Source organism: Salvelinus namaycush, chromosome 15 (genome assembly GCF_016432855.1).
Source record: "Salvelinus namaycush isolate Seneca chromosome 15, SaNama_1.0, whole genome shotgun sequence".
Classification (NCBI taxonomy): domain Eukaryota; kingdom Metazoa; phylum Chordata; class Actinopteri; order Salmoniformes; family Salmonidae; genus Salvelinus; species Salvelinus namaycush.
Genome location: NC_052321.1, coordinates 20,370,511 through 20,397,736, shown reverse-complemented (window position 1 = coordinate 20,397,736; position 27,226 = coordinate 20,370,511). Strand labels below are relative to the sequence as shown.

The window sequence follows — 27,226 nt, the reverse complement described above, 5'->3', positions numbered from 1 at the left end:
TCATAAAGACCTCAGGCCTTGGTGGGAAAAACAATTAAGATGCTTTAAAATTACTTTTTCAAGCAACGTCTGAAAAATAATATCACAGGATAAAGAACGTGCACGATGAAAAAGCAGCGTTAAAGCCGCACTTAAAATCCCCCCGCCCCCTCCTTTTCTGACATTAAATAAGATTAGTTTACAGTGAATCTTTTCATGAGACTGTTCTTTTTAGTTCGCACAGGTGTACAATAGGGGGGCAAGTCGAGGAGTCTCACGCCTAGGTGTGAGGAGATTATTCAAATAGGGCAAGCGAAGAAGTAGGCTAGGGATTGGAGGCTCGACTGGCGCACAGACCTATATCATAGCGTTTACAGCCAGCTTTGAACGTCATTTCAACTCCAGTCATCACCAGACGCTTTTCAGCGCCCGTGGGCACGGCTGGCTGAAAGACAGACCACACATGCGCCAGTCCTTGACAGAGCATAGGCTACCAACGACCCGGATACCCCGTGGTCCCAAATCACCGTCTGTTAGAGAGCGTTTTGCCATTTCTTCCGCGGAGAAACGGTTTGAAAAGTATTCGGAACTTCCATGATGCTTGGAGCAGTTAAAATGGAAGGACACGAACACACAGACTGGAGCACCTACTACGGAGAGCCCGAGGTGGGTACCTTAAATATATTTTTCCGTCTAAAGCCGATCCCATTTTATACAATTCAATATTAGCCCAGAGATAATATTAACTTTGTGATCAAATATTGACTTGAGGCGCCTCCAAATCCTGCCCCATCTCTACTCACGGCACTATCCTAACAAAGATGTTCTTGACATGTAGGGGAAACGTTTTACTCAGATTGTAATTGCATATGTCTACATTTATCTTTACAAAATCATACACAGTTTTGTATTATTTTTTACCCATGGAGCAAATATTTGTGTTGCAGGTTCTTTAGCCTAATATCGTCCACATATAGCCTATGCTTATTACACACTAGAACAAGTTGATCGAGTTTCTATTTTTAAGATGTTTAGCTGAGGTAAGACATGGTGACAATTCTTCGTTTTTACATGCTTGATGTAGGCTAGACATTACAATTGGTCACATTATTGAGTGAAATTATATTACTGTCAAGAAATGTTCTTTACCAAATTTAGACTTGGATTTCAACAGAGCACGAAACTACAGCTGGATTGCTTGCTTTCACACCAATTTATTATCACACCGTTTTAATAATAGACCTAATGATGATCGTATTGTTGTTGATTGTTATTATTATTGCTGATATTAGGCTACTGTTATTATTTTAGTATCATAGCTATATTAAGTATACTACACATTTATAGGCTGTAGTGTCAAACTTCCTAAAATCTCAATACATAACAGCCTAACAATCTTTGTTTTCCGTCTTGGTTTCTAGTGTTACTCCTCGGTTGGCAACATGAACACAGGCCTGGGCATGAACTCAATGAACACCTACATGAGCATGTCGGGCATGAGCACCACGGCCAACATGGCAGCCAACTCCATGAACATGTCATACGTGAACACAGCCATGAGCCCCTCCATGACCGGCATGTCACCGGGCTCCGGAGCCATGAACAGCATGGGCGCGGGCATGACAGCCATGAGCGCCGCGCTCAGCCCCAGCATGAGCCCCATGACCGCGCAGCCTCAGTCCATGAACTCCCTAACCTCCTCCTACTCCAACATGAACGCCATGAGCCCCATGTATGGACAGTCCAGCATCAACAGATCTAGGGATCCCAAGACATATCGGAGGAGCTACACTCACGCCAAGCCCCCATACTCTTACATTTCCCTCATCACTATGGCTATCCAACAGTCCCCCAGCAAGATGCTAACGCTGGCTGAGATCTATCAGTGGATCATGGACCTTTTCCCGTTCTACCGACAGAACCAGCAACGCTGGCAGAACTCAATTCGCCACTCTCTATCCTTCAATGATTGCTTCCTCAAAGTGCCTCGATCCCCAGATAAGCCCGGAAAGGGCTCGTTTTGGACCCTCCACCCGGATTCGGGAAACATGTTCGAGAACGGCTGCTATCTGAGGAGGCAGAAACGGTTTAAGTGTGCCGGCCAAAAGAAGATGTGCAAGGAGTCGGGTCGGAAGACATCAGAAGGTGGCTCCAACAGCAGCTCGGAGAGTTGCAACGGCAACGAGTCCCCCCATTCCAACCTGTCCCCCAACGACCACAAAAGGCCTCTGTCAGACATGAAGTCGACCCAGGCTTTGAGTCCGGAGCACGCTACCTCACCCGTGTCCCATTCCCAGGCACATGGGCACCTCATGTCCCAGCATCACTCGGTCCTCGCACACGAAGCACACCTGAAACCCGAGCATCACTACTCGTTCAACCACCCCTTTTCCATCAACAACCTCATGTCCTCGGAGCAACAGCATCACAAAATGGATCTAAAGACTTACGAGCAGGTGATGCACTATTCCGGCTACGGTTCCCCCATGGCCGGGGCGCTATCCATGGGTTCAATGGGCAAAACGGGCTTAGATTCATCGTCAATACCCGCTGATGCTTCTTACTATCATGGCGTCTACTCCAGGCCTATTATGAACTCCTCATAAACGTTGACCCCAAACCTCAAACAGACCTTTTTCAGCAATTTGTACATTTGTAAAATTATAGTTTGTGCATATTATGTAGGCCTATTCCATATATTTTTGACGTTTCCCACTGATTTAGTTGTCAAGTTGGTTTAGTAATTATTTTGTAAAGGGATGTTAATAATAATGTGTCAAAATCTGTTTAAAAGTCTGCTTTGAGAATGGACCAAAAGACGATTAGCCTACTGTAAAATGCATCTGAATAGCGGGAATTTTAAATGATTTTAATGCATTGTGGGAGACTGAAGTTCTTCAATCAATTGTGTAATTCTTATTTATGGCTTGTAAATGTGTATTGTTGTAGTTGACAACAAGAACAGAATCTATATTAAAGTGTTATTTGGATTTTCTTCTGAACAAAATGGTGGATTTTTTTATGTATAGCCTACGCAGCAATACAATTATGATAATAATAAAATATTAAAGATTATTATTATTATTAGTAGTGGTTGTAGTAGTTGTATGCATAGGCCTATACCATTAGCAGCATCAACAGTGGCAGCACCAGATAAACCCATGGATATGCCTTATATATTTTACTTAGAATGACAATATTCGTTTTTATTGAAAATGTCAACATCAGCATCTCTTAACTATTAAAAAAGGGGTCTATTATGTCGAAGAAAAACACTTGTTGTAGGAATTACTTTAAACATTACACCACGAAAAAAGCTGTTTTTTATCTTGTCACCCGTGTTCATAACGTATCGAGATGCCTATGTCCAGTTGAGTATTGAAGATGGAGGAAAAAAAGCTTTTGATCCCCTCAATGACTACAGTAAGTGGCAACATATTTTGACAATGACAAAAAAGAAAGGCCTATAATAGTAAAAAAAAGAGGCAAGAAATACATTTATATGCAGAATATATAGCATTTCAAATTTCTATAATTTTTTTAACTGCAGTGATTAATCTATATCGAGATCTGCACCTTCATGTCCCCTGAACAAAAATGTCAAAAAGGGCCTTAGGTCTCACAACTATCTTTTTTGTGTGCCTGCCATGGGTAACAAGTAGACTATTCTCACTTTGGCCAAATATGTTTGATTGAATTCCATCTACCATTTTATATTGAAAATGTTAATGATATTAATATAATTAATAATAAATGCTATAATATAATTCATATTTACACAATTCCTATGCGAAAGCAACCAGCAATATTGACCTATTTATCCACATGGCTCCTAGATATTTAGCAAACAAGAACATCAAAACATAGGCCAAGGTATAGCTTTATGATTTGTCACAAACTTGAGATTCCAAGTGACAGTTGTGAAATAGGGGTGGAGGGTGCTGACGATATGGCCACAATCAGTCACGCTATGATATACAGGTGAGGACATGCACCAAACAATATTCCCCAGCTCAGCTCAACACAGTCATGTGTTTTCTGTCATAATATTATGGTGTCGATCTTTTTCAAACGTAAAGTCGTGTATGATACCATATAGTCAAGGGCAGCTCAATGTCAAAAAGCAGAAACAACAACGACAGACCTACTCACATCTTAGTGCAGAATGAAGACCAATGTTAAAATTTGCTTTATGTCCTAAGGGCTCAATACATTTATTAGGCCTATATTAATCATTACTATTAATGATTACTAGTAATTACATTGGCACAAGGCTTTCGCTAGTCGTGTCTATAGACTATCGTACAATATAATGCATTATCACATTTATTAAATACAGTATCTCTCTGCCTCTTTAACACACACACACACACACACACACACACACACACACACACACACACACACACATAGTGTGAGGCCCCCCTAATGGAAGACACACTAAAGTTGAGATCTTTCAAAGAAATTTGTTTCATTATTACATAAAACTATCCCGTAGCGTCAGAGAATAGTTGTGGGAAAGGGTGCTGATTGAGAACAGTGTCTACAGAATGTGATGCTCTGCCTGCTTTGTTCTGTATCACTAAGCCATTGTCTGGGGATTCTTTTAAACTACTTGGAGATCCCTTCTCAATGGGCCTAAAGATAAGATATAGTTGTATTCGAAATGAATCAAAATTCTCACATTCCCAACACGGCAAGACGCCCAATCTTTCACTCCACAGACCGGGGGATACCAAGCCCCTGCCGATGTGCTTGGAAATCCAAGGGCAGAGAAGAAGTTTGTCTCCCTGCCAGATAGGACACCGGTTCACCTTCTGAACACGTAAAGGGTGCATTTATTCTCCAGTCCCTCTCACAAATCGTACTTTAAACACCAGTGATCTGCGAATAAACAAAGGCAGTAAACAATGGAGTCGAGGCTATGCCCACAATATAGGAAGTGTACATGCACAACCAAATTGCAGGAGTGTAAACTTTGAATAGGACGTCACCGCTCAGTAAATTTACACAGACATTACATTTTGTTCTCTTGTTTTTAGACATAATGCTAAGCTGTTTTTTTTTTTTTACAGCACACTGATCGATATCTTGGTAAAATAATACTTTTTTTTTTAAACTAGCGGGGCACTGAAATCTTTGCTTTGTGCTAAAGTCAACAGTGGCAGAGTTTGAGCTCAAATAAATGCCGTGATGTCTCCAGCCCTTTGCAGTAGCTGAAGGCGAGGTTCCACAATGGGCTCCGGTAGCTTGCCAATAAGCATCGACTGTATTGCACAGGTATGGACATTTGATTTGATTCTATATTTCCTACATTTATTTCAATTCAATCGTTTTGTGATATGAGTTATTTATTTGGGATAGGCAAGATGAGAATTGAGCGTTGGCTCAAATCCTGGGCTCACGAGAAAGGTCCTCGAGCAAGCGGGATTGGATTCTATGACAACGGAGTTCAAATCTTCAAAAAGGCTGAGGTGATTTGCAAGTTCTGTGATAGAGGTGGCCTCAGTGTCTTTAAATGGCGTGTCAGAGAGCTATTACAGCTGATAGATATCATTGATGTCATCAGAGGAGCACTTGCTCCATTGCGTATGGAACTCAGTTTTACACCATCAAACCCTGCGGCTACAACATTGAAATGTTAGCGTTCGGTTGGTTTATAGCCTATCCGTTTTGAGGGTTCTGCTGTGTGCCTCCGGTTTTCATAAATCAATAATTTTACACACGCTGCTTGAGAATATATCAAACACTTTAATCAATAGGCCTATGTGGAATTCTAAATGTCACAATTTTTTTATTCCATTAATTAGCTATCATAAATTATCCTCATTCTTTTCACCATCTCATTGGTATCCATTTACAATTGGTTAAGGACTTCTAATGATAATCTATGGCTAATAATAATAATAATAAGAAGAAGAAAACAAGGCTTCATTTATTTCTGCTTAATAATCTTACTGTATAAAAAAATATACCATTGTGTTTAGAAAATAGTAGTAATAAAAGTTGTAATGTTGAGATAAAACCGCATAATGCGCCCTAAAAACACTGGGGACAGTTTTTCAATAATTAATTCCCCTCCAATCTCGCTCTCACAAGGAGCAAGAGCCCTCGAAAATACCTATTACCCATTATTAAATGAGCGTATGCCGAAACTCTTCCTTTGATGGAGGGGATAACCCCAGTCAAGCCTCCTCCAGAGTGGAGTGAAATGGGAATGGCCTTTTGGAACCCTGGTTCAAAGGTAACCGGCCTCAATCTACACTGGAGAACCATTTTACCAAACGTACACGAGCGTTTACGCCGCTGACACCAGTCTCCTAGGCCTACATAATACAATTTAGTTACCTGAGATACATGACATGGCGGAACCTTCATTATTGTGTAGGACCATTTATAAAGGCCTACCTCTGAAAATTTGTTTTCGCTCAAATAGGAAAATGGGCAATAGAGATAATGTGCAGATGCCCTGGCCAGGTAGACGCACGCACGCGTCCACACAAACACACACACCAAAAAGGGTTTCAAATGTCAGCAGAGAGAGATGCCTCTGCTAAGGTCATGGGCGCACCATCAGTAGCAACCTCTTCACGGTTGTTATAGCAACAAGATGAGCGATGGTACAGCTTAAATTGGTAACCCAATTTAATTACAGTTCTTACCGGTCTTCCTATTTGCATATTTCTAGATTAGGAACCAATGGCACTTCTCCAGACTGAAACCTAGTCTGGAATTCTTGGAACAAGTTGTGGTCAAACTTGGATGAAATTCCTCCTGCAGTGATCACGACAGGTTTTGTCCATTCATGCTCCCCTCTAGAGTCTGAGGCTGGATTTGCTGAAAGCTTATCTGTCCTTATGTTTGCTTTTCTATTGCACGAGCTTTGGAACAAAACTGGGATAAGGTTTCTCATAACACTGGGATAAATCGATATTAGGCCTACAAGCATCAAAACAAATGTCCAGGTTTGAAACAGGTTGGAAATAGGTTTTTATTTTTAAAACATATATTGTTTTCCAGGGGTATTGTTTTTGATCATCTAAATTGCCATAGTTCAAGTTCTTACTGGAATCAGAATTGCATCAGTTGAATAAATAAATTAAATTTCTAGCAGTAAATACACATAGTCTCATAGGCATATAGGCCTACATTAACACCTGTGTTTTGATGGGTTTCCAACTCTGGCCCTATATTCCATTTGAAAGCACTAGTAGCCTAAGCTCACATTCACCCACCAGGGCCTGGAACACCCAAGTAGAACGGTCTCCCGGGTGATATCGGGACACCGGTCTAACAAGCTGTAATTCTGTTTCAGCCTATTGCAGGGGTGGGACCGTCCACATACCCCGACTTAACTCCTCTTTCACGCGAAATACTCCTAATCCCATATCTTAGCAAGGGAAACTGCTATCCCACAGTATATTAAAGGACAACAAAGTCAAAACTCAAAGCCACCCATGGTTTCTCAGCAGTCAGTTCCTCTCATGATTTACGCTCATCGTGTCCACCCATCTCGCTTCAATTATCATTGACATTAGTGGCCATTTTCTCAATTAGGCAAGTTGACACTTTGCATGAATACTTTTCAATGCTATTCAAATAAGTGTATACGCTTAGGATACATTACATCTAGGCCTATACATTTATATAGGCCTGCAATTAATTTAGCTAAATAGATTCATACAAAAAAAAGGCAACATAGGTTGTCTGCTACTGGCGGCAAACCTATTTTTCCACTGGGAGTAAATAATCATATTTTTGTTTTTTATTATGTTTATGATGATGATGATGATGATTATTATTATTACTATTATTATTGTTGTTATTATTATTATCCATGTAGACTATTGATATGATTACGCCTTTGAAATGGATGATCAAATTAAATTGGTGATCAAATATGAGGCAATGTTTATATGACCCCCTCTCAAACAGCCCCTTATTTACCCCTTATTCGCAGGTATACCCCTTTTATAAATATCAGTGGCTAACTGGTAAATTGGGAGAGGTGGGGGTGTTGTTAAGGTCCAATGCAGCCGTTTTATCTCATTATTAAATAATTTCAGGGTAACAAAGTACCTTACTGTGATTGTTTTCATTTAAAATAGTCAAAAAGAAACAACAATAGGTTGTTAGCAAAGAACAATTTCTAAACCAAGGATTTTGCTAAGACTGTCTGGAAGTGATCCGAGTGGGGAGCTAGCTGTTATTAGCAGAGACGTTTGGAACTCTCTTTCTTATTGGTCTATTAACTAATTTATCACCTGGTGATGTCACCAGGCAGGTCAAAACTCCATCCCACCAAAACAGGCAAAGATTTCAGGCGGTCTTCTCCAACAGCTCCAACACTAAAAGGGGATTATCATTATTTTCACAATATCACAGTATTATTCCAATCTCATTGTGTGGAAATATATATAAAACACTGTCAAATCACGTTTTTGACTGCACTGGGCCTTTAAACCATGGGGGCGGTTTGCAGTTCAAATTAGGGAGGTGTTAAACAATGGAAGTGTAATGAATTTACCTGCAAAAAAATCAGAGAATCATTCACACAGACCCAATACCTGTATTTTGGTTACAGGGTTTGTGAAATTGCAGGAATCGTGAGTAGGTCTTTAGGTGGCTTTTATTTTCCATGTTTTTTACCCCCAACCCCTTTCAGATATATGAAAAGGTTGGTATATAAATGCAGGCATGGTAAATTAGTGGGATTTTGGTCTGCCATAGATGTCTCAAGCTTATTTCTCAAAAAATGTGTCCACAAATTTGTTTACATCCCTGCTAGTGAGCGTTTCTCCTTTGCCAAGATAATCCATCCACCTGACAGGTGTGGCATATCAAGAAGCTGATTAAACAGCATGATCATTCTACACGTGCACCTTGTGCTGGGAACAATAAAAGGCCACTTTAAAACGTGCAGGTTTGTCACACAACACAATGCCACAGATGTCTCAAGTTTTGAGGGAGTGTGCAATTGGCATGCTGACTGCAGGAATGTCCACCAGAGCTGTTGCCAGATAATTTAATGTTAATTAATGTACCAGAAGCTGCATCAAACGTTGTTTTAAAGAACTTAGCAGTACGTACAACTGGCCTCATAAAAGCAGACGACGTGTAACCATGCCAGCCCAGGACGTCCACATCCGGCTTTATCACCTGTGTGATCGTCTGAGGGAGGGGTGGGGCGCTGAGTAATAAAGCCCTTTCATGGGGAAAAACTCATTATGATTGGCTGGGCCTGGCTCCCCAGTGGGTGGGTCTGGCTGCCAAGTGGGTGGGCCTATGCCCTCCAAGGCCCACCCATGGCTGCACCCCTGCCCAGTCATGTGAAATCCATAGATTAGGACCTCATTTACTTATTTCAATTGACTGATTTCCTGATATAAACTGTAACTCAGTAATATCTTTGAAATTGTTGGATGTTGTGTTTATATTTTTGTTCAGTGTAACAAATATTTTATAAGACCAAGAGGCACATACGAAAAATAAGCATTCAATATTGATTAAGGTAGATAATAGATTTTTTGAGAACTACAGATAACAAAACTAATTGATTTACTGATTCTTACTGATAAGAATTTTGAGTAGCATAATTTGGCCATTTCAATATATGGGGCAAAACTAGGTGTCAGACAACAATTTTTGTTTTTCTTTTCATTTTAATATATAAGTGAAAATATATCAAGTTAAAAAGAACTTGCACTTTTTCTTACAATATTTCTAATTTGGTATGATATGCAAAGTAAAAAACGGAAAAGGATACCTTATATACAGTAGGCTACCTTTTATAAATTTGAATGCATGGCCAGGTTTTCCCTTACAAATTCACAGGTTCATTGGGCATCTGTCTATATTCTTTGATGTGCCTATTCAAATCATTTTTACCAATATTTTCAATGAATTTCACAATTATTAATTTTAATTAAATACTGAAAAAAAGTATTGGTTCCATGTTTTATAAGCTGAAATAAAAGATCCCAGAAATGTTCCATATGCACAAAAAGCTTATTTTTTGTTTACATCCCTGTAGGTGAGCATTTCTCCTTTGCCAAAATAATGACCAGAATGACCTCACCTTCCTCAGGGTCCACACCTGACAGGTGTGGCATATCAAGAAGCTGATTAAACAGCATGGTCATTACACAGGTGAACCTTGTGCTGGGGACAATAAAAATACACTAAAATGAATAGGTTTGTCACACAACACGATGCCACAGATGTCTCAAGTTTTGAGGGAGCGTGCAATTGGCATGCTGACTGCAGGAATGTCCACCAAATCAAATCAAAAAAGTAACACAATAACAGGTTAGAGGTCATTTGTACATGTAGGTAGGGGTGAAGTGACTATGCATAGATAATAAACAGCGAGTAGCAGCAGTGTACAAAACAAATGGGGGGGGGGGGGGGGGGGGGGGGGGTGTTCAATGTAATAGTCCGGTGGCCATTTGATTAATTGTTCAGCAGTCTTATGGCTTGGGGGTAGAAGCTGTTAAGGAGCATTTTGGTCCTAGACTTGGCACTCCGGTACCACTTGCTGTGCGGTAGCAGAAAAAACAGTCTATGACTTGGGTGACTGGAGTCTCTGACAATCTTATGGGTTTTCCTCTGACCGCCTATTATACAGGTCCTGGATTGCAGGAAGCTTGGCCCCAGTGATGTACTGGGCCGTACGCACTACCCACTGTAGCGCCTTACGGTCAGATGCCGAGCAGTTGCCATAACAGGCTGAGATGCAACCTGTCAGGATGCGCTCGATGGTGCAGCTGTAGAACTTTTTGAGGATCTGGGGACCCATGCCAAATCTTTTCAGTTTCCTGAGGGGGAAAATGTTTTGTTGTGCCCTCTTCCCGAATGTCTTAGTGTGTTTGGACCATGACAGATCGTTGGTGATGTGGACACCAAGGAACTTGAAACTCTCTTGAAACTTGAAACCAGAGTTGTTGCCAGAGAATTGAATGTCAATTTCTCTACCTTAAGCGGCCTCCAATGTCGTTTTAGAGAATTTGGCAGTACGTCCAACCGGCCTCACAACCGCAGACCACTTGTAACCAAGCCAGCCCAGGACCTCCACATCCAGCTTCTTAACCTGCGGGGTTGTCTGAGACCAGCCACCCGACAGCTGATAAAACTGAGGAGCATTTCTGTTTGTAATAAAGCCCTTTTGTTGGGTTAAAACTAATTCTGATTGGCTGGGCCTGGCTCCGCAGTAGCCAGGCCCAGCCACGTCTCTCCTATACCTCTGTCTCTATAGGCTGCACACGTCTCTCCTATACCTCTGTCTCTATAGGCTGCACACGTCTCTCCTATACCTCTGTCTCTATAGGCTGCACACGTCTCTCCTATACCTCTGTCTCTATAGGCTGCACACGTCTCTCCTATACCTCTGTCTCTATAGGCTGCACACGTCTCTCCTATACCTCTGTCTCTATAGGCTGCACACGTCTCTCCTATACCTCTGTCTCTATAGGCTGCACACGTCTCTCCTATACCTCTGTCTCTACAGGCTGCACACGTCTCTCCTATACCTCTGTCTCTATAGGCTGCACACGTCTCTCCTATACCTCTGTCTCTATAGGCTGCACAGGTCTCTCCTATACCTCTGTCTCTATAGGCTGCACACGTCTCTCCTATACCTCTGTCTCTATAGGCTGCACACGTCTCTCCTATACACACCTTCCTCCCAGACACACCTCTTAACTCTACACACCTCTTTCCCATACACAAGAGAATGTCTGACATATGAACAGACATATCGGAAGAAAAATATATAGAAACAGTTTTGAGAAAACAACTCCTATTTGAAGTATAGGTAGCACTATACATTACAGCTGGCTTCTTATTTATTGATATTCTCAGAAGATACATTCCAGACATCATTTCGGATTTGACCAAGCAGAGCAGAGCAGAGCAGGTAGTGGTCAGAGGGTCAGTATAAATACCTGTCACGATAGGAAAAGGAGGAGGGGGACAGGGTGACTGTGATGTGTCTGCACCTCTCTAACACGGCAGTGTGACATTTCAGACCAGGGATTCCACTCACCCTGAGCCAGGCCGCATGGCCTTGTGGTCCACACATCCACATCCCCCCCCCCCCCCCCCCCCCCCCCCCCCACACACACACACACACACAGGGCTGTGCTGGCATCACAGAGAGGCCAGTCAACAATGCCCAGCAGCTGACGGGACAACCACTGACCTGAAGACAACCTATTCAGACAACCTATTCTTAGTCCCCTGCTGCTTTTGTATCACTCAGAGTGGATGGATTGTTGGTGCTTGTCCTACAGTACGCATTGTAGGTCGTCATGGTGAGGAGAGATATTAACCTACATTTACCAAAGAGTCATCTGAAAATATACGCAGTGATGTGGATACGAAGTAATCAGCAATACAGAATGCACAGCCTTGTGGATAAACAGGATTAAGTGAGAAATAAGAACAAAAATGTACAAGTGGTGTTGATTCTTATTGAATAAAGCAGAAGAACATGAAATGGGGAGGACAGGCAAGGCCTTTGTCTCTGGAGGAGAGAACAGTGAAGAGAGGCTCAGGCATGCTAGGATGGAAGATTAGCTTCTCAAAGAGATACATGAAGCTCAGGAAGCCCACGGCAAGATAATACATGTGTTCAACCATGCAGCAAGACACTGTATTAAATCAAGATTAGAGAAGTCCAAAATATTAATCTAGGTATTACCGGGATTGAAATGGAGAAGTTATGCATGTGTGTTGTGTTGTTTAAGTGCTTCTATAGCCTTTTTCTGTAACGTGTATATAGAATTTGGCAGTCACATTTCTCTATGGGATTGATGCAAGTGTTTGAGAGGGAACCATGTTGGAAAGCCACCATAACACATTATTTCATTCAGCTGTGGTAAAGAGATTTCTTCTCAGTTATCATTGATTGATCCGACATGATTCCTTTATTCCCCCTGAAGCCTGAAAACCTTAGAGTGGGGTTTTAAATTCAGACTGGCATAACTGATGGATATCTAGCTGAAGGTTTCTCTGCCTTGGACTCAGGACTTGTATTTCCTTTTCCTGTGTCCATCCAGTGCAGACATTCACAGGAATGGCTGCTAAGCTCTCTCCTCACCCACCTCCAATCCTAGGGAGCTGAGGCCTGAGCCCACAGGCCAGTCAAAGCGAAGGACATACAACTCATTAAAAGTTAATGAAACCTATAAACGCAGTGCGCCAGCGATTCATTTAAACCCCAAAGCAATCTCCTCTTCCAGCAAAGGCAAACAAGCCCGTGTGCCCCCCCAACGCTCTACTCTGAATAACAAACTACGTAATATTTTCTTCTGTATAAGTTCCCTATGCAGACATGTTCAGTGTGATAGGCTATCTTACAATGGGACTTGTCCAATTTATTGAACGCGGGGAAAAAGTGTTCTGCAGGGGTGAATTCTGTAATCTGCTTCCAAGTTGAATTGAATACCTTTACTTTACACTGCCTCAGCTTGTCAGGGAGGCTGACATATATGCCATTTCAACATTCATGAGAATCAATGACATTCAAATAATGTGCTCATTTTAATACCTTACGAGTGAGAAAAAAAATCATTGTTAAATCCTGTATTTGTTCTCCTTCATGGTATAACAGTACAGAGGACTGCTCCTGATCTGTGCATTGTTTACCATCCATAGGCTATTTCAACCCTTTAAAGCAACCCACCCCTCTCAGTCTTGTCCAGGGAAGCCCTCATCTAATAATATTTCAACTCAATTTAATAACAACCAATTGACACCAATAACATGTCAAAGTGTGTAAAGATAAGTGTCAATTGAAAACTAAGCGTAGAACAATAACCACCCACTTTAACATGACCTCCCACGGCCCATAGAGGTATCCTCCAAGGATTCAAATTAAATTCCCTCCATGTGTAGCAGCACTGTCAGCCATTTAATGAATTCTCATACCATGACTTGAGTTAAATGAATCCCCAATTGAATCCCATATAAATGGCTGTGTCGTTTATCATGTACAGGCTGATGCTCAACTGAAGGGTCCTGGAAAGCTGGTTGGTGGCTATAGAGCAGTTGAGCAGATTACCATTAAAGACAAGATCTGTACGTTTCCTCTAACAGAGTATTCCCCTGATACACACGATTTAACCCATCGCCTGTTCACCGCTGTCTGTGAAATAGTCTGGAGTGGGGTTTAATATCCTGTCTGATGAAGAAGTCACCCATCCAGATGTATGTGTCATGATCGGATAAATTTCTTTTCCTATGTGCTATAGCGGCAAGTATTCAACTGTTTATACCAAAGACACATAACATTTTTTATTTCTGGTTTCTTCAATGTATTGGTGTAACACACCATTGACATTTTTTCTGAAAAATATTGTTTCCGGTTACAGTAGCGGTGTGTTTGGGATTGTCTGAGGTTTCAGAGACTGTTGCATTACTATAATGATGCAAATTTCAGGTGGGGTCATACTTAAAATGAACACTGAGTCAGTAAGCTGATGTAGACCACTGGGCAGATTGATGATTGTCAGTGATGTGTTTATGAAAGGTAGTTTGTAAAGGACTAATCCATACAAATGCTACAGCATCGTGTGGGACAGTGCTAATGAGTTGAGGATGGAAATGCACACCAGCCTCTCACAGAGGTTTGAATAACGGTGTGTTTTGGTTTTCATGATTAGACAAACTACAAGATCAACACATACAATTCTACTGTCATAGTCAGGGTGGCGTCGTATGGCGTTTGCACCGTAAAACAAGACATTTCTGATGGTGGAGGAGTTAAGTAGGACTGAATAGGAACAGTTGTCTGGTTTGTTGTCTCTGGCATTAGAAACCAAGCGTAGTTAGCAAACAGATATAGCAGTGTCACAGATCCAAAATGTTTCATATATAGTTGCTAAGTAAGCAGTGATTTGGGATGATTTTGTGGGTGACAGAAGGTTCTAAGGTCACTTTGGCTGTTCTGACGGAGGTTCCAGACTCTATATCCCATTCCACCAAATGTCTGACCAGATATGTTTTATTGCGGCATCTGCAAGCTCTGTCAATTTTCTGCCAAGCCTGAGTCATGTACCTATCATCATCATCATCATAGAAAAAAATAAACAAGAAACTTTTCAAATCACCCCCATACCACCAAATCCTGGACAGAAGTTGGTCCATCACTATTCATACCATTGTACTGCCATTACAACAACTAAACACATAATTTGTGTTTCCGAAATCCATCCTGTATGTATCCAATACCAAATGTCTGGCGACTGAAAGCCTATACGTAGCGAGCGGGGGTGCATAATTGCTAGGAAACATTTGACTGAACATTTGGTGATAAAACGCAGTGGTCGCCCCGCCCTCCCCCGCAGCTTAAAACTAATTAATTCAGGATCCTGACATAAACTCTCCAATCCTTTGACAGCTTGGAGCTGAAATAAAAATGCTAGTTCTCCTGGGAACGGCAGGAGATAGCCGACTCTTTTCTGGACTGTTTGCTCACTGGCCCTGAGAGCAATCTTCTTCAGTCAGAATGAAATGCAAGGACACAAACAATGTACCACGGAGAGAATGGGAGATGGGGAATGAACAGTTTGGACTATTTGCTCAGCAGAAGGGCAGTCACAATGGCCGGCGGATGGCTTTCCCATGCATCAAGCCTCTTAGTCTTAGGCCTCCCTTTGTTGCCGGGTTTTTCGCCCTGGCCAGATAAGAGCCCAGCTGCCCTATACTTTTAATTCCCATTGTACACCGTACTGTATCGTCATTTATCTGCCTACATACTGCCTGCCATGATGTTGCTGTCTAATTGAACGGGTTATCGCCTGTGCATCTCGGTGGCTAAGGATCACCTTAGCTTGTGCTGCCGTTTAAGGCTTGAATCCCTTTCTCTTCAGTAAACAGCGGAGAGGTGGTTAGGGTGGAGGAATAATGTCTGACCCCTCTTCTCTCCAGAAAGGAGGCAGCACAAGTCAAGCACAGAATATGATAATGATACCCATTCACAGTTCCTTCATACTGCATATGTATAGTTCATATGGAGCAGGGCTCACCATGAAGGAAATGCAGCTCAAAAACACAACTAAGACACAGGGAGGAACCACCAAAGTGAAATAGACATTTCAACATTGTTTTTCAGTCTCAGACGTTGACAGAGATGTCCTTTAGGCTCCTATGCTGCTGAATACGGCAGACGGCCCTTGAGAGAGCGATCAGATGCATTCACCTAATGCCAACTCAAGTTAGAACCAAATAAAGCAAGTAGCCGCCCTGACTGAGACCAGGATCCATGTTGTGGTCTTTGTTTCAGTTTGTTAGTTTGTGTTTGCGTTTACATAAAAAACGTCTGATATCATACACACACACACTCAAATACACACCCATCCCCCACCTTAAAGGCTGTAATGTCACAGGGCCCTGTGGGTGGTCAGATCCAGATGCTGAGAGGATGGTGGTGGAACATGTTGCCGTTAATTCAAAGTTACAATGAACATTGTGAGGCTGCTGCCATTTTGTAGGTAATTCCTGTCATTGACTTGTCAATTTCTATTATGCATTTTATGCATGGATTATAATTCAGAAGGACAGCATGTGAGCCTTATTATCCCAGTGTAAGAATGGGCAATTACAAGCTGGTCATGTTTCAAAGAGATGTGCTAATACATGCTCCGAATGAACTCTGGAACACGATGGAAGTGGAGCTGAATATCCAAAGAGGGAGCAATTTTATGTCAATGATTTTACAAAAGAGATCAAATATAAAATATAGATCAAATGCAGCTGGGATATTAGCAAAGAGAAAATCTTCTTTAAGGAACAATAAGTGCTTGTTTTGGTTGAGAGTGATCAGCTTGACAGTTTGTTGTGCCTCTGAACGCTTGGTGAGCATGTCAGAGCTCAGGTATGGGAGGAGAAATACGTTTCTTACTGGGCTGTGTGAGCGGAGCGGTAGCAGCCTGTGGGGTGGGTGGTGCCGGGCTTGGCAGCCCTCTCAGCTTCACGCTCCAATGACCCTGAAATAAAGCTATGTTCAAGGCATTTTAACACTGCTTAAGGTTGTCAGTGGCCGTGTAATTTATGACTTCTGAGAACATCAGTTTTGGGTTCCGTACAACACACAATCTCCCAGCATTCAAACATGGAGAAAGAGCCAGTGAGTCATACAAGATGAAATGTACAACACTCCTCCAATTACCCCAAGCACTGTTGACCTCTAGCTCACCGTGCTGTTGTCTTGTGTGTCAGAGAGCACTCGGAGGACTCGCACAGAGTTTATGTTATGATGCTTCAGGCCTTCTGACATGTACTGTGTTCAAGGTGGTCTTTTGTCACCTGTGCCGTTGTCTAAAGCCATGAGGCTATATTCACAGCCGTGAAATATCAGACCCTGCAGCTCCTAGTGGATGGCCAGAGGCAGAATTCATTGTCATTGGCTTCTCCTTTGACCACCCAGAGCAGAGAATGTTAGCTTCTGCGGAAGTCGAATGAGGTGATGCACTTTGCATTGATTGTATTTAAAAATGCATTATTGGCAATATTAAATGTTTTATTGGCAATATTAGTTTGCCATTGTATGGGAAATGCAATCAAATGTAAATATGTAGTTCTCTTCAAATAAGTATATACTTTCAAGGGCATTATTTGCCTTTTTTTCTTAAATTGCAGCTTGTGGTGGATTGAATTAACAGCTGATTCAACAATGTACTTTATGTCAACGTTCACTCACAATTTGATAACCACTAGAACATTATGTTGAATTAAATTGCAGAACAAGATATTGATAAATAGCCCTTTTCTATTTTCTTAACTAAACCATATCTCACATAGTAAGACATTAATTTAAGCTCTCCTCACGATACGTTGATTTGATCAACTGAAAGACTTTGTACAATATAACACAATTTTTACTTGTTTTTATGAAGCATCTTACAAACCTATAAAGCTAGAATCTGTTGTTGAAACAATAACAAAGCGGACACCCTGCTTCTGTTTTGGGAAGAAGCTGAGTTTTGATGGGATATGACAGTTGAAATAAGCTCATGAGGCATTCGTAAGTTATATTCTTCAAGAATCAATGGGTATATATCATTAATGTATAAGTCCAAAAATGAATGCAGCAACTAAGGATTCTAGCTCCTATAAGGAAAATGTACAATTATGTACTACAATTAAAACTTTTAGGAGAACTACAAGTTGTCCTTGTATATTATACAATTTAGAGGCAAATAGATACATAATGAAATGCCTTCATAATGAAATTACTTCACTGTGTGGATAATATTACACATCTTCTGTAGGACTACATACTATTTACTTTTGCCAGAGCTATAGAAAATGAACAAGAACATTATTCCCCACGGAAGAATGTCAAACGAAAAGTAAAGCATTTCTTAGCGTTCTATAAATGCAATGATTTATTTCTGGAATTTTTGTGAGATAGTTACGAGCTTTTCATAGGATATTGAGAATAATTAAAGTCAATATACTGATCCATTTGTCAACAATTTGTCTGTGGGTTTCATAAAGTTACTATTTCAATTACATGACATTTTACTATAATTATGTAACTGTATTGTTTTTCTTGAATTCTATAAATAGAAAATTAAGACCAAATTAATTAAATTAGTAGAACATAATTGAAAAATTATTTAATATGTCTTGGAGTTGTGTTAACAGAGAGAAAATCAGCAATTTTTCTTCCTCAGCATGTAGGGTCATAATATAATTCGGAAATATCCCAAAATGGCACATAATTCTGAGATATCCCAAAATGGCACATAATTCTGAGATATCCCAAAATGGTACATAATTTGGAGATATCCCAAAATGGTACATAATTCTGAGATATCCCAAAATGGAGGTGATGTTGACTGAGTAATTGACAAAAGAGCAACATACATACATCCCTCAATTTCTAAAAGGATGACAGTTGTTAATCTAAGATTTGTTGTTGTATTCAAGTTATTTTTCCTTTCCCCGGTTGCAGAGATCTTATTTTTCTATTTATTTATACAGACAAATTACCATATATTATATAAATGGGAAACTTGCATATTTTATGACTGCAATTTTATTTTAGATCATGATCAATATTCTATATTTGTTTTATGCCAGTGTGCCTATTGTGTGGCACTTGTTTTGTGGTATTTCTGAGTATATGTTTATACTGTGGCTCTGCATTGGGTCCGCTAAACACACTGAGTACTCAGCACAAGCAGCCCACTGACCATGTCGTTCACATCACTACCTTTCTTACTATGCGGAGGTGTCTTTGACACACGTGAATGTGACGGGCAAGTTGGCTAAACATTCCTGTGTGTTCCCCATTCTCCTCTCTATACCTGCCTACCACTACCCACACTGAGCTGCTTTAGTTCTGTCTCTGTCTCCCACAATGCAAAGTTGACTTTCTCACAGGGAATATAACAATTTGCCTCTATTCAACCTGTTTTTTTGTGACAATATCAAAGCTAATGTTAAAAGTTGTATGCATGTATATGTTGTGTTATTACCAAAATATTAGGATAGACATGGGTATAAAACAGCATTAAGAAGTCAAATGTGTATTTAAAAAAATTATATTTCACCTTTATTTAACCAGGTAGGCCAGTTGAGAACAAGTTCTCATTTGTATAATATGTGAGATTTCTCTTTGCAATAGCCTATATACTGTATGTTCTTAACTGTGACTGGATAAAATGTTATGCTTTGGGAATTCAATGTCGCCATCCCATGCTTATCGGCACATCCAGCCTATTTGAGTGGTTTTGAAATGCTGGGTCTCTGAGGACGGATCACAGCAGAGCTATAACCACACATCAAATAAAGAAGGGAAAATGGTTTATGGAGCTTCTCTCTTTCTCTCTGTCTAACAGGTCTCTGCTGGGGAGGGCTCCATGGCTGTGCCGTCGGAGAGGTGCCTTCGGAGAGAGGATGGATAGGGAGGAGAGGAGAGGAGGCCTCAACGTAAGGAGGGATAACGAGTAGAGGAGGCCATAATGATACATAGGAGGAGAGTACTGGTTCGGACAGAAGAAGCAGATGGATCTGACTGCCACACACATTGTCCCTTCAGTCGTGGGCTGTGCTGTGACCGCCCCATGGCACCCGCAAGGTATGTCAGCCATGTTTACCAAGCTATCCATCTCCTACCTGCCCTTCTGGAACAGGAACCTTTGTTTGAACCATACAGTCGTTAAGCCATCCTTTGACTCTGCTTAACCCAGTTTATTTCCTGGTGGGTGAAGCAGCTACGAATTTATTCCACCTTAGTTTTGACCTTTATTTTTTTTTACAATGCTAATGTATTTAGATGACTCAAAGAAGAGTGGCTGATTGTGGTCAGGAAAGGTGGTGAGTTATAGAGAGGGGCAGCAATTGTCCTTATCATGGGTAGCCAGGATTAGCAAATAAACTGGCCATGGAAGACAACACACACGTACTGGGAGGATTTCAACTCCATGACGTTCAGACATGCCTGTTATAAACAAGCACATGGTTCAAGGGTATGAAATTGAAAAGAAAATGGCTAACAACATAAGACAAACAATATGGATAAGAGGATCTGAAAGGATGGAAGCAATTATGTCCAAGTCATTAGAGCTAATAAATGGATAAATATTATTGCGGCTGTTTACCAGTTGCTTTTGAATGTTGTTGTATCAGTGATGAAGTGAGTTGAGGCAAGGAGAAATTGGGATGTGAGGGGATGTAGTAAAAGCTTTTCAGTCAAGGCAACAACATCAGTTGTTACTCTTACCTGAATGAATCAACTTGACCTAATTGTTAATGGAACAAAGAAGGTGACATTTTCTGAGTGAGATTCTGGCATGAAAACTCTTTATCTCTAGTTTCTCTACTGCTGTGTGCCAAGCACTTTTAGTTCCATCTTCACACTGTTCCTTAAAACACAAACCTCCATTTATCTCTCACTTCTCCTCACTTGGAGAGAGCAGATATCTCTGAATCGTTAATGATTGACTCGTAGTTTGCAAAATACCCTACATATGGCAGCCACTTTGTTCACTTACGTTTCACTATATTTTCAGCCATACACCCTTGAGCTTCCACAAGCCTCTCCAACTCTCATACAGTATTATTGGATTTGGGGGTTGGGGTGGGTGGACCGTGACAAACTCTCTTTAGAAAACCATCGGCAAGTTCAGGAAAATGGGAGATAAGGGCTGTCGCTGGCCCTTTTAGTGGGTTATAAGAATGAGGCTGTGTACACTTAATTCTCCTGTAAGATAAATGTGGCCTTTCTGAAAGCTAGTTCATGCTTCACCTTTCTGCAGGCATGAAATGAGCCCTGGACTTCTCATTCACATCATGAATTAGGGAGCAAACCAAGAATATGGTACTTTAATGAACCATGGGTGGGTAAAACAGGATCAAACTTTAAATGACTTGTTCTGTTCATGGTTATCATTTCAGGGACCATGTTGGACAAAAAGAGAGGTGATCCTGATTAGATTCGATCAAAATACAAATTTATTGGGAAATGTCAAGCTCTCGTTCTTATCACCACACCATTTCTGACACTATATGACATATTGAAAGCTCAGTGATATGCTATAATGGGTGAAGTCTTGTGCTGTTGTATATTTGAGGAAAGCAGTGTTGCAGACATTTTTCTGAGAGATGTATCCAATGGCAAAGGTGTTTTATTGGGATTAACTCTTTGTGTTATTTTGGCTTTATCCTCCACAGATGGAGACGGCCTTTGACTTATGTGTGGAATGGGACCAATGGGATCATTGCAGTCCTGCCTATGACCTTCTCCCCGCATCACCACAGATCCACAGACACATAAAGGCACTTTCCTCTCTGAGTGCATGTCTACCTGGCTACGTCTGCTTCTGACCTGTCTGCATCTATGAAATATCAAAGCTTGTGTCAGGCAGCGCTGAATAGGGACAAAAAAGAGGCACCATTAATGATTAACTGTTCTAAAAGTCCTGGCTTTTTTATTCCCATGGTTCCTGGGTTATCTTGCGGCCATGTGACTTGCTCGCAGTGTTTTTCAAGCAGATTGGGGGAAAGCTAGTGAGCAAACACAGGTGCTTTGGACTGGAGTCGCAGACGCTGTCAGGGACAACCACAAACAAGAGCAGCAATGCCTGGCTAAATGAGAGCCCATCCCCTTACTTACTCCCTGGCTAGCTTAGCTTTGTCACTGACTGCAGTGGCTGGAGATACTCACCACAGCCCAAGCCCAATGTCCTCCTAGTGTTCCACAACTTTTCCCACTCTCCAAAGAAACAAACAAATTAAATGTGAGGATTGGAGCCCCCTTGGCATTCGCTCTGGTCTCGAGTATAGAGGGAGAGCAAACAAATGAATGGTGTTCCATTTCTCCCTTTCTAAAACAAACCAAATGTGGTTTTCCTAAAGTGGGGCAATTCCAGTGACCCTGGTGTCAAACAGGGTTCAACACTCCGGTACTTGAGAAGCGTAGTGGGAAATGAGAGAGAGATATTCAGAAAGGTGCTATGCAGGAAGACAATCTGATTCTCAGAAAATGGAGTGGTTGATTTGATTGTTTCATGAATGTTTCATGACAGGAGGATGACGAATAAATCATGAATACATAAAAGCATCTTTTCTGTCAACAAAGTATACTTTTTTGTTGTTCTGATTAGATTGAGTTCTGAAAATGTTCTTGAGTTGTTTTCAAGGTTCTATAAACACAGTCTGGGCACTTAACCCTTTTCTTTTCAATAACGTCTGTCCCTTTGTAAAATGACTGAGAGCGCTCTGTAGCACAACTTTGATAACACAATCATATGATATGTTGACGTTATCTGAACACGGCTTTCCGGCAGCGAGATAAATGAACAGCATGATAACGTGAACAAAAGTCTGGTTCTGATTGGTTGGTCTATGAATAGAAAAAATGCAGAATGGAAAGTCTCCACAATAAGGGCAATTCATTAGATTTGGATTTTTCTACAATCTACATGACCAGGGTCAGACGGACAGCTTTTGTTTCAGTCAAATATTTATTTGTGTGTTAGCAGGTCTTTCGGTTCTTACCCTGCAATTACAGTGAGCCTGTAAAGCTGAGATGATAAAATTGTTTAAAAACAAACACTCCAAATCAACAGGAGAGGAAATGAAGCTAGAGAGAGTTAGGGTAGGGGGGGGGGGTTGAGAGAGAGAGAGAGCGAATGAGCTGGAGGTCAAAACTAGTTTCCTCTGAGGCCAGCAGTACCTTTGGAACTCTACGATCTAGCTGACTTTTTGAGCCCAATTCTCTGAGTTTGTGTGTGTGTACACAATCCAGGGACTCACTCAAAGCTGTGTTTGCTCTCCTCCTGAAACTGATTGAAGAAATATTGGGGTCCTGATGTAGAATATTGGAAATGTAAAATAATAAAAACACTATCTATAATTTAAAGTATACATTTTTAAGAAATATGTTTTCTACCTTTTATTGCCTGAAATTCTTTGCAATTGTAGCTACTACCTGCCATTTTCAATTTGCTAAAATGTTGAAAAAGAAGATGGACAGTTGAAAGAATAGCAGTATGTTTCACTTCTTGTAAGCTTTCTTTGTGGACATGCTGTCCAGGCCTCAATAGAAACAAACTAAAGAGACCCATCTGATCAGCTCAACTCATGTCATGCAGTAGATCCCTGTGGGGATTTAATGTGAGGTGATTGTGAACAGTCTGATCTGAGGAGTTACAAATCCTCACTTTCAGAGATCTTACTGTAATTCACATGCAGGATCTGATTCAAAGTGTGTGTGTGGGGGGGGGTTGAGTTAAAGCATGGGGGCCAAACATCTCGAGAGGATTTCAGACAACAGCTTTGTTGCCAAGTCATTGTGCTACTGTCAAAGTTGTCTAGCCTATTGTTGGACGAAACTCGGCTCAATCAAATAACTATTTCCAGTAATGAGGTAAGAAGATGAAAGCTCATTGAACATAGCGACATGCTCAAAGGCCCTTTTGATGTCGCAGGCACAATGGTAAAATTTGAAAAGAGCAAAGTGTGCTCTAAGCTGCAATGCACTGCATTAACCCCTAGTCTTTTGTCAGGCCTACACTTTCAATTAAGGAATATTCCATTCTATGGAAAATGTAATTCATGAATGATATGCTCTTTGAAAAGAAAGCTTACCACCAATGTACTTGACTCCTCTCTAGAAAAGGTGATCAAGGGATGGATAGTGTTGACTTTTATTTAAAGGAAATATGCTTTAGTTTGCTATATAATGAAATCACTTTCCCACAAATGCATTGAAATATTTCACATGAAGACCTTAAATTCCACAAATGAACTTTTAACAAGGCACACCTGTTAATTGAAATGCATTCCAGGTGACTATCTCATGAAGCTGGCTGAGAGAATGCCAAGAGTGTGCAAAGCTGTCATCAAGGCAAATGGTGGCTACTTTGAAGAATCTAAAATCTAAAATAGATTTTGATTTGTTTAACACTTTTTGGTTACGAAGATTCCATGTGTTATTTCATAGTTTTGATGTCTTCACTATTATTCTACAATGTAGAAAATAGTAAAGCTATAGAAAAAGACGGTGTGTCCAAACTTTTGACTGGTACTGTAGATACAGTGCCTTCAGAAAGTATTAAGACCCCTTGACTTTTTCCATATTTTGTTACGTTACAGCCTTATTCTAATAATTAAAAAAAAGTCATCATCAATCTACACACAATACCCCATAATGACAAAGCAAAAACAGGTTTTTAGAAATATTTGCTAATTGATAAAAAAACAAAACAGAAATATGACATTTACATAAGTATTAACTTCTTATGGCTGAAGGGGCAGTATTGAGTAGCTTGGATGAAAGATGCCCATTGTAAACGGCCAGCTCCTCAGTCTCAGTTGCTAATATATGCATATTATTATTAGTATTGGATAGAAAACACTCTAAAGTTTATAAAACTGTTTGAATTAAGTCTGTGAGATTAACAGAACTCATATGGCAGGCAAAAACCTGAGAAGTTCCACTTCCTGTTTGGATTTTTTCTGGGGGTGCCATATTTTCAACCAAGCTCTTATTGAATATAAAGAGAGATATGGATGGGTTTTCACTTCCTACGGCTTCCACTAGATGTCAACAGTCAATATAACTTAGTCTGATGACTCTAATTTGAAGGGGATTCGAAGGAGACAGGAATGAGTAATCACTTCCATGAGGTGCCCACGCATTGAACTGGCGCGTTCCTTCTCTCCATTGAAGTCGATGTAATTCTCCGGTTGGAACGTTATTCAAGATGTATGTTAACAACATTCTAAAGATTGATTCAGTACATCGTTTGCCATGTTTCTACTGACTGTAACGGAATGTTTGGACATTTCGTCACGTTATAGTGGTCGCGCTTTGAGACTTTGGTTAGGGTATTTGGTAAACAATTCGAAAGTAGTTAATTTGACATAAATAACGGACATGAACGAACAAATCAAGCATTTATTGTGGAACTGGGATTCCTAGGACTGCATTCTGATGAATTCATCAAAGGTAAGGAAACATTTATCATGTATGGGGGCGGCAGGGTAGCCTAGTGGTTAGCGCGTTGGGCTAGAAACCGAAAGGTTGCAAGTTCAAATCCCCGAGCTGACAAGGTACAAATCTGTCGTTCTGCCCCTGAACAAGGCAGTTAACCCACTGTTCCTAGGCCGTCATTGAAAATAAGAGTTTGTTCTTAACTGACTTGCCTAGTTAAATAAAGGTTAAATGTAAGTCGCTCTGGATAAGAGCGTCTGCTAAATGACTTAAATGTAAATGTAATGTATTTTCTGGTTTCTGTTGAGTCCAACATGGTGGCTAATTTGGCTAATCATCTGAGCTCCGTCTCAGATTATTGCATGGTTTATATTTCCGTAAAGTTTTTTTAAAATCTGACACAGCGGTTGCATTAAGGAGAGGTATATCTATAATTCTATGTGTATTACTTGTATTATCATTTATATTTATGTTGAGTATTTCTGTTGAAACGATGTGGCTATGCAAAGTCACTTGATGTTTTTGCAACTAGTGAATCTAACGCCTCAATGTAAACTCAGATTTTTTGATATAAATATGAACTTAATCAAACAAAACATGCATGTATTGTGTAACATGAAGTCCGATGAGTGTCATCTGATGAAAATAATCGAAGGTTAGTGATTAATTTTATCTCTTTTCTGGTTTTTGTGAAAGCTATCTTTAGCTGGAAAAAATGGCTGTGGTTATTGTGGTTTTGTGGTGACCTAACATAATCGTTTGTAGTGCTTTCGCTGAAAAGCCTATTTGAAATCGGACACTTTGGTGGGATTAACAACAAGATTACCTTTAAAATGATATAAGACACATGAATGTCTGAGGAATTTTAATTATGAGATTTCTGTTTTTTGAATTTGGCGCCCTGCACTTTGACTGGCTGTTGTCATATCGATCCTGTTAACAGGACTGCAGCCATAAGACGTTTTTAAGACCATTTACTCAGTACTTTGTTGAAGCACCTTTGGCAGTGATTACAGCATAGAGTCTTATTTGGTATAACGCTACAAGCTTGGCACACCTGTATTTGGGAAGTTTCTCACATTCTTCTCTGCAGATCCTCTTAAGCTCTGTCAGGTTGGATGGGGAGAGTTGATGCACAGGTATTTTCAGGTCTCTCCAGAGATGTTCGATCGTGTTCAAGCCCGGGCTCGGCTCGGCCACTCAAAGACATTCAGAGACTTGTCCCGAAGCCCCTTCTGCGTTGTCTTGGCTGTGAGCTTAGGGAAGGTGTTGGAAGGTGAACCTTGGTCCCAGTCTGAGGTCCTGAGCGCTCTGGAGCAGGTTTTCATCAAGGATGTCTCTGTACTTTGCTCCGTTCAACTTTGCCTCGATTCTGAATAGTCTCCCAGTCCCTGCTGCTGAAAAACATCCCCACAGCATGATGCTGCCACCACCATGCTTAACCGTAGGGATGGTGCCAGGTTTCCTCCAGATATGACGCTTGGCATTCAGGCCAAAGAGTTAAATCTTGGTTTCATCAGACCAGAGAATCTTGTTACTCATGGTCTGAGAGTTTTTAGGTGCCTTTTGACAAACCGCAAGCGGGCTGTCATGTGCCTTTTGGTGAGGAGTGGCTTCCGTTTGGCCACTCTAACATAAAGGCCTGATTGGTGGAGTGCTGCATAGATGGTTGTCCTTCTGGAAGGTTCTCTTATCTTTACAGAGGAACTCTAGAGCTCTGTCAGTGTGACCATCGGGTTCTTGGTCACCTCCCTGACCAAGGCCCTTCTCCCCCATTGCTCCATTTGGCCGGGCGGC

At 40.9% G+C, this 27,226-nt stretch overlaps 1 protein-coding gene and 1 long non-coding RNA gene across 3 annotated transcripts; both read left to right on the top strand.

Annotated features, from left to right (window-relative positions):
- The first annotated feature begins 239 nt into the window (after positions 1–239).
- Positions 240–2,974, top strand: LOC120059873 (hepatocyte nuclear factor 3-beta-like). Of its 2 annotated transcripts, none has more exons than XM_039008930.1 (2): positions 240–645; positions 1,401–2,974. In XM_039008930.1, the coding sequence occupies exons 1-2, from the start codon at positions 574–576 to the stop codon at positions 2,583–2,585; spliced, it is 1,257 nt and encodes a 418-aa protein (XP_038864858.1). In that variant the 5' UTR covers positions 240–573; the 3' UTR covers positions 2,586–2,974. The 2 variants fall into 2 exon arrangements, with proteins under 2 accessions (XP_038864858.1, XP_038864859.1); XM_039008931.1 differs by lacking the exon at positions 240–645 and adding an exon at positions 735–1,019.
- A 2,017-nt stretch (positions 2,975–4,991) lies between these two features.
- LOC120060284 lies at positions 4,992–22,554 on the top strand. Its single transcript, XR_005478216.1, has 3 exons — positions 4,992–5,259; positions 19,830–20,068; positions 21,664–22,554. It is a non-coding gene; the product is annotated as an uncharacterized LOC120060284 (long non-coding RNA).
- Positions 22,555–27,226: the final 4,672 nt, after the last annotated feature.

Excerpts from the sequence above, each read along its gene's own strand:
- LOC120059873 (XM_039008930.1), top strand. The coding sequence starts at position 574 with ATGATGCTTGGAGCAGTTAAAATGGAAGGACACGAACACACAGACTGG. Across the intron at positions 646-1,400 it reads CCTACTACGGAGAGCCCGAG|TGTTACTCCTCGGTTGGCAA; the intron begins GTGGGTACCTTA and ends CTTGGTTTCTAG.